At 39.5% G+C, this 8373-nt stretch overlaps 1 protein-coding gene across 1 annotated transcript in view; it reads left to right on the plus strand.

The window, feature by feature from the left end:
* The window catches only part of shroom3 (shroom family member 3), an 84431-nt gene extending 76799 nt beyond the window's left edge, over positions 1 to 7632 (plus strand). The window contains exons 23-26 of the mRNA XM_022213475.2: positions 342 to 435; positions 717 to 882; positions 2053 to 2174; positions 4979 to 7632. Of these exons, the coding sequence (XP_022069167.2) occupies positions 342 to 435; positions 717 to 882; positions 2053 to 2174; positions 4979 to 5371 (775 nt within the window). The 3' untranslated portion in view covers positions 5372 to 7632. The remainder of the gene's footprint in view (positions 1 to 341; positions 436 to 716; positions 883 to 2052; positions 2175 to 4978) is intronic.
* The last annotated feature ends 741 nt before the right edge of the window (positions 7633 to 8373 follow it).

Here is an 8373-nt window from a genome sequence, read left to right on the forward strand (position 1 = left end):
TCCTGTGTAATAAAGATGTCAGACACTACAAAATATTCCACAATTAGTTGCAAAAAACCCAGTTGAAGACACATACATATACAAATTATGACAGAAAAACTGGTAGAAATTGCATAATTTGTTTCTGTCATGGTCCTCCGTTGCTTTTTAAATTTTTTGCTTGGTTTTCATTCTTATTTCTTTGTCTATCATTACTTTCTCCTCCTGTTTGTGCTCTACTTCTTCCTCCTTTTTGATCAATTTACTGAAAAACTGTTAATGTTTTCTTGTGAACATTTAAATAGACAGAATAAAATTTCTCCATGGAAATTGACTGAAATTGTGTCTTCTTTCTGTCGTAGAATCCCAGATGGTGTCTGTGATCCTTCTCAGAGCTCCGATCAAGGAAAGGAAACCAATTTGGACGAGGAAGAGAAGGACGTCAACACCAGAAAGGTAGAAAACACATTATTAATTCAGCTATTTTCTTGTGGATTAAGGTCACTGGTATAATAATAGTTGCTATTACTGGAAACACAAACTGAATATAAAAAGTAAACAACCACTAAACAAATCAATACAGAGAACCTTTTAACTGCCCCCACATTCTTCTGTAAATTTGACAGTTTTGGACAATATTTCTGCTTTCACCTTTCTGTGTTCCGATGCAGTAAAAAAAAGTCCATCAGCTGTAGGTTGAACTCCAGATTATTTTTGTTTCCCTTCCTGTCCACCAGGTGGAGCTGTGTGAGGCTCTGAGGAGCAGCGTTGCGGCACTGCAGAGGGAGAAGGAGGCGCTGAGCGACGAGCTGCGAAGCCACCGAGTCCTGGAGACGAACATCGAGACGCTGGTGCAGGAAAAACTCAAACCCAACGAGAGGGACAAGTACAGCATGTTCATCGGTACGACAACGTGTAGCCACACCTGGGTATTTTAAAGATGGATGCTACCTGAAAAGTTGAAGTTTTTTTTAAGCTGCATTCTAACGAACAACCAGCAGGGGGCAATGATTCAGACTTCAGATTTTATAGAAGTCTATGAGAAAATGAATCGACTTCTCACTTGATTCACTACTTGAGGAAGCAGTTCCTTAATGACTTTATGGTCTCAATCTGTAGTTTTAAGATTTTTTGAAAACAGTGCAGTGTACATTTTATAAATTATGGTCCCATTTGAAAGAAAATAGTCGAGAAAGCAGAGTATATTTTAGTCAATATTCCAACAGGACTCTAAAGAACTCAAAAGCACCAGACAGAACTGTCAAAGTGACTAAAAAACTAACAAAAACTAAGATAACAAATACTTCAATGGGACTCCGAAAGACAAATTCAAACCCAACTAAATCCGACAACATTCAGTCTACAATGTGTCCGTCAAAATAAAAACACAGGAATATATTGTTTTTGATCTTGGCTGGCTTTTACAAAGTTTTATTACCAAAAATACGTAATTTCAATAAAATGTATGAAAAAAGATAATTATTTAAAGATTTACGAGTATTTACAACATAGAAACAGGTCACAAAAGAACTCAAAAGCACCAGGCGGAACTCTCAAAATGACTAAAAACTAGAAAAATTAATAAAAAATCTAGACTAGACTGACTAGAGTCAAAAAACATTACTCAAACCAAAAAAACCCAAAACACACAGAATGTCAGACTAGATTTCACAAAAACTGGCTGCCAAAATAACTAAACAAACATGAAAAGTGCCAAGAAAAGATATGTAGGTGCAAAAATACATAACATGTAAAAAAAAAAAAAAATTCTCAGAATTCTATCAGGACTCTAAAAGACCAATACAAACCCTACCAAATCTAACAACATACAGTGTACAAAGTGTTTCTAAACCTTAGCTAGGCTCTACAACACTTAAAAACTTTAATTCACTGATCCCATTTGGAGGAACTTGGGTGTTTTGTTCAGGTGGCTGGAAATCAAACTACCAACCTTACAATTCGTCGACAACCCACCCAACCCACCATCTTTACAGCGGTTACCAGGTCCATGTTGTTGTACCTGCAGCGCTTCAGGTGCTGTGGTGTTGACCTGGTTGGTGTTGTTTCTTGCAGGAGATCTGGAGAAGATCGTGAACCTGCTGCTATCTCTGTGCAGCCGGATGTCCAGGATCGATCGATCTCTGTTGGTTCTGCAGAGAGACGAGCTGACGGTGGAGGATGCAGCTGAAGAGAAGGTGAGACGGGGATAAAGTCACCTGTATGACATCAGCAGGACTACAGACACTTTAGAACTTTTAAACTTTTAAACATGCAGGAAAAACTCGTTGAACGTGTCTTATAAGCTACCTGGCAGGTCGATTCTTCAGGCATTTTGGAGAACTTGTCACAGTTCTTGGAATTATTTAATTCCATTTTTCTGCTTCCATGATGCAAAGATCAGAGCTTTTTGGGGCCATATGATCTTTTGCAGGACTTCTTATTGGTTTTTTTTAGCTAATGTTACGTCTTTATGACTCTGGCTGCATGTTTGGGTTCATTGTCCTGCAGCAGAATGAATTCTAAACCAATCAGACGCTTCTCTGATGGTGCTGCAGAAATCTAAACATCTAACGTACTGCATGTTCATCTACTGTTTTACCTCTGTATCTATCTTATAGATAGAAATATTCACCGCAGAGTTCTTTCTTTAGTCTTGTTTGGTAGAATATTACAGTTTTAGAGTGTTTAATTGAGGCATTTGAGCAGCATTGAGGACCTCACAGAGAAAGAATGAGCTCAAATCCTTGAAAAGTGAACCTGTGGTCTAGAGTCTGTTAATGTTTACCTCATCTTTATCTGAACTGATCTCACTGTGACATAATAAGTGAAAACCTCAGAGTGAACTCACTGATCAAATATTAACTTTCACTGTAACTTACTTACTGCTCTGGACTCACGGATTACATCAGAGAATCAGACCACATGTTAAAGTTTCATCAAGACCATTTTACAAACTATAAATTCTCAACATGTCTGCTGCACTACAGCCACTAGAGGGAGCTACAGTCACCTGTATCTGTTTATGCAGGGTCATAATTATGTTGAAGAAACATCCAAGGGTCCAGATGTGTCAGTCATTTTTAACCAGATGTGAAGAATCAGGAATTAAGCCATCTTGTGTTCTCTGATGGACTTTAGAAAGAAGTGATGTAACAGATTGCCATAGCAACAACTTGCTAACATCATGAGCAAAGATAGTAGCTACTGAGTGTAATTATCAGATTTAAAGGAGGAGTCAGGTGTTGAGGTTCAGGTATATGGTGTCACAGTGACCATTAAGAAGGATTTACTGGCTGAAGGTCCTTAGAGGATAACCAGTTAACGACTAATTAATGTCTGAGCACTGATGAGGAAACCCTGGTTAGTTCATTTTGAGGACGACAAAAGAAGGGCTGACGTCAGACTACCTACTAATAATTAAGTTTTTGTGGTACAACTTGTCAAACCTGCTCTATCAGTTCAATGAAAATAACCTTCTATTCATTTTTATCACCAAGTATTTCATCATACAGTATTCTATATGTTTAGTTTTGTGTTATTGTGACCTGCAGCTACATGTGGTTTAGAAAACATCACTAGTTCACTTGTGGATTATCTTTTTTTGGTTGATGTACTCAGAAAAGGAACTTTTGATGATAGTTAAAGCTGCTGTCTGGAGTTTCCGTTTGTTTTCAATTTATGTATCATTTTTTAACAAAGCTTAAATGTGTTAGTCTAGTTCGATACTATAATATAAAGTTAGTATAACGCGATATGAAAATTTATTCCTGAGCTCCGCCTTCCTCTCATAGACCTCCATGTTATTCCAAAAAGCGCCGGTCGCTGCCGACCAATCAAGTTCGAGCTTCAGCTTTGTCATGCTGTCAATCAACGGTTACGCGCACAGCAAGCAAGCCCATGCAGAGGTGGGCGAGCTACGCACTGCGCAACCGCGCGCACATTTGTTTTGCTTGTGGAGGAGAGAGCATCAGGGATCAGCAACTTCCAGAAAAGTTACCAATCCCACGGCTTGTCAGGCCAAGAGACTGCAGGACGTTTTTTGGCTCGGGGTGCTCGCGTCGCTCCCCGACCACGGCCTCCATAGCCCGCCTGACGGCTTCGTTTAGATGCCGTGGTCGGGGTGCTCGCCTCGCTCCCCGACCACGGCCTCCATAGCCCGGCTGACGGCTTCGTTTAGATGCCCGACCTCTGGAGGAAGATGTTGGGGCGTCTGGGACATACTCTTCGTCAGAGGAGTCATGCAATTCTGAACTCTAGATAGAAATAAATAAACAATGTAACACATATACACGCGTAAATGCACTAAGTTTGATAAACAACGTCATCCAGAGGGATACACGAGTGTAATCACATATTGAAACTTTACTCGTTCGTCCTAGCAGATTCATGTTATTTTGGTATTAGGACAAGTTAGACTCAATACAGCATTCTAACGTAATTCCTTTATTATTTACTAAATGTACTAAATGTAGAAGAGTGGAAAACAGCAAAACAGGCGAGATGCTGCAGCACTCCGGGCACTTCTCTCATGTACTGCGCGCGTGCACAAATAAAGGGGCGAAATCAGAGGGAGGGACCAACAGTGTTCTGGGAGACGCTGCGATTCAAACTCCGGACAGCAGCTTTAAGGTTAGGCTTTTTTTCACATTTCAGCTAACTCGATCAGCTTTGATCTACTTGTCTGATATTCCAGATTCTGAATCACTGACATGATGAGAAATAAGAGAGAAATTTTCAGGTTTTTATCTTTAATAGTTTCTCAGATATTGTTGCTCAGACTAAAAAACTCTGCTGAAAGTGGGTCGACGGACAGTTTTTCAGAACAAATGATCTCAGAAAGTATTCAATATGTAAAGCTAAAATTTCACAGACATCATTTTAAATATTTGTAGTTTCGGAGAAAAAAGGTTTCAGACAACCTTTTACCAGAACTACACAGCTGCTGTTCTTTATTCTCTTGTAGCAATAAAACTAATTTTTATTTTAATATGTTTTGTAGGAAAACCTCCTTCACAAACGCTCTCTGCTGCTTCGCCAAACCGACGACGCCCGCGAGCTGAAGGAGAACCTGGACCGGCGGCAGCGGGTGGTCCAGTCCATCCTGTCCGGCTACCTCAGCGACCCTCAGCTCCAGGACTACCGCCGCTTCGTCAGCGCCAAACCCTCGCTTCTGATTCGCCAGCGCCACCTGGACGACCTCATCCGGCAGGGGGAGGAGCAGCTGACGCGATTGGCCGAGACTCTGCCGCCGGAGCTGGCCGAGGCTCACGGCTGGTCGGCGGCGTTCTCCATCCCGACGCCGTGCTCCTCCCCGTTCCCGTCGCTTCTGCCGCCTTCTCTGATCCCGGGCCCCGCCCACCCAGTCAGAACCACCACTGTGACATCACTGTGACGTCACAGACAGGAAGTGACCCTAGAAACTAAAGCAATGCTCTGAAGTGACGCAGTTTTTACATGAAGGACGGACGCTGCTCACGCTGAAACTACTCTGCAGACTTCACACATGAAGAAGGAAAAGCCTTTAAAGCGCTTCGTTCTGTTCACACCTGATAGACGTCTGATCACCTGAACACCAGCGACCTGCTCCAAGTGGACTAAAACCAGCCACTGCCAACTAACCACTAACTACACGCTGCTCTGAAATGGGTTTTTAAAGCCACCAGGCGATTTAAGGTCGGAGGTTTCCCAAGAAAGTTGGACATTTCCAGCGTTACGCATAATTTCCTGCATCTTTGCAACATTTTGCAATGCGTTGTCAATCCGCCAAAACTCCCAAACACGCTGGAAGTGTCCTTTAACTACCCTGAATGGTGCTTTCAGGAGCCTTCCTCCGGCAGGTGATCTCCCAAAGAGAAGACACCATCATCTGCAAAGAAACGCATCACGAAACCTGCTCACTTCTCACACATGTACAGGAAACTTATACATTAACACCAACTTTGGAGGTTCTTGTTTCACTGCAAAAACAAACAGAAAAAGCACAGAATACTGTAACTACTACTGCCTTAACACCTGTAGCTTGTAGCACTTTGTAGCAGCCCAACTACTGTTAGCAGCAGAATTTACACTGAATGATGAAAAAAACGTTTTCCACTTCTTTAAAAGATTCCTGTCATGAAACACTTGACACCTAGAATGGAAAAGTGTTCGAAGATGAAAAGCTTGCCGATATCTTCTTGGTTTAATTTCAAACTGAAGGCACAAATTCTGTTTTTTTTTTATTTTACTTGGCCACAACCGCAACAATTAGCTTAACGCCCGAATAGTATCTGTTTGTTTCCGTTATTTGGTCAAAAAGGATAATTAAAGAGGAATAATAAAATTAAAACCCAAAGATATTTAATTTAGAACCATAGGAGACACTGAAAAAAGCACATTTGAGAGGCTGGAATTGGTATTTTTGCTGATACATGGTTTTAATTTTGGGTGCAAATCAATTTTTTTCCACATTCCAGCTTATCTACAGCCATTAATTAACAAAATGCTCGAACATCTCCTTCAGGAAATGCAGCACTACTTTCATAAAACTGTGCAAATCATGTCTGTGTCAGCAAAACAATGAGATTCTTCATTTAATCTCAGCAGTAAAGTCAAGGTTTTAGATACTCCTGTTAAAAAAAACCTACAAAAGACGACAGAAAAACTCATTTTAAAGTTGGTGCTGCAGTTATTGTACTTTTTAGACAGTCGATGAGCTTCAGAAAGTGATTTTTTAATGTTAAAATCAATGCAGCAGAAGCAAAACTTTACGTATTTTTCCTACATTTCCCATAATGCAACTCAACGGGGTTCATTGACTATGGATTCTGTGCCTGATGAACGGTTGTGTATAAAAACAAAGCCTCAAAAAGCTCCTCCAGACGACATTACAGGACTGTTTTTACAGATTTAGTAGCATTAATTTAAACTGGAATTAGCAAAGTGCCCCTTTAATTTTATTTAAATATGGTTTTATAATTGCTGGAAATATTTTGTCAGAACAGTAGATGTTAGAATTTTGCTTTCATAAACATATGAGAAGGAACACAAATCTGTGAGAAGAAATATCAACATTACAACTATAAAACAGTAATAAGATTTCAATTTAAAATGTTCAACCACCTTCTTTCCTCTTACTGGATCTGAACCTTCATTTCTTATTATCACAAAATAATCACTTTATTTATTTTATTGACATTTTTAGCTTTATTTGATATCATACTGTTGTCCTCTCTGGGCTTCCGTAGTTTTCCAGGAAACCCTTTCATTTGGAGTCAGCGCTTGATTAGGTTTATATTTGTGATTTTAGAAACTCCTTTCCATTTTTAACAGGCACCATTTGGGTTCCCTTCAGTTCGGCTCTACAGGGTCAATATTTATTTGTTAATGAACAGATCAGAAGAAGGTTTTTACCTGTTTTTCACTGCAAACTCTTTCACTCTTCACCTCTGTGTTTAGTTTTGCGAGCACCTTTTACATATTCTGCCAACACTTCCAGCTACACGATGTGCCGCATTAATAATCCTCATTTTACTGTTGATTGTTGTCGAGACATGTTTCTGGTTTATCGTTGAATGAAATTCAATGTTCACTTTATGAAAGAATCAAGAACAATAAAAAGAAAACAACGACTCCCAGTTTTTGCAAAATAAATGTATTTTGTAAATACTGTCAGACTTTTTGCTCTTTTCCAGTCGTCCTACGTGCACACACTGATAAACACATGAATATTTGTCTTTCTTGTATCAGGAAGCTGTGAAATCTGATTAGTAGATCAATGTGACACAAATTTGAAGAACTTTATCGAGGTCAGAAGCTCCTTAGAGATGTCTACAACACCAATGATCAGGTACTTATAATGCAGTCTTGAGATCCTTGGAGCATCAATAAAGAAGCAACCGGATTTCTCTTTTAGATTCTTGAAGATGTTTCACCTTCATTCAAGAGGTTTCTTCAGTTCAAACTGACTGATGGGGAGTCTTAAGGTCCTTCCTAAGAATGTTTTACCATCACCAGCATCTTGAGTTCTTGTTCTTTGGGCAGTTTCACAACTATTCACCATGTAAGCTGGAGTTCGACTACTATTACTACTTGAGCAAAAGTTTCCATGCACTTGTAAAAACCATGGATGTCTTGGGAACCTCATGAATCTTTGTCACAAAGAACAATCATGTATTTTGGTTCTTTCATAAATTCATTGCAGGTCTTCTGGAAATATGACAAATCTGCTGGGTCAAAAATATACACACGTGGACAAAATTGTTGGTACCCCTCAGTTAAAGAAGGAAAAACCCACAATTCTCACTGAAATCACTTGAAACTCACAAAAGTAACAATAAATAAAAATTTATTGAAAATTAAATAATCAAAATCAGCCATCACTTTTGAATTGTTGATTAACATAATTATTTAAAA

This window comes from Acanthochromis polyacanthus, chromosome 18, assembly GCF_021347895.1.
Source record: "Acanthochromis polyacanthus isolate Apoly-LR-REF ecotype Palm Island chromosome 18, KAUST_Apoly_ChrSc, whole genome shotgun sequence".
Taxonomy (NCBI): Eukaryota; Metazoa; Chordata; class Actinopteri; family Pomacentridae; genus Acanthochromis; species Acanthochromis polyacanthus.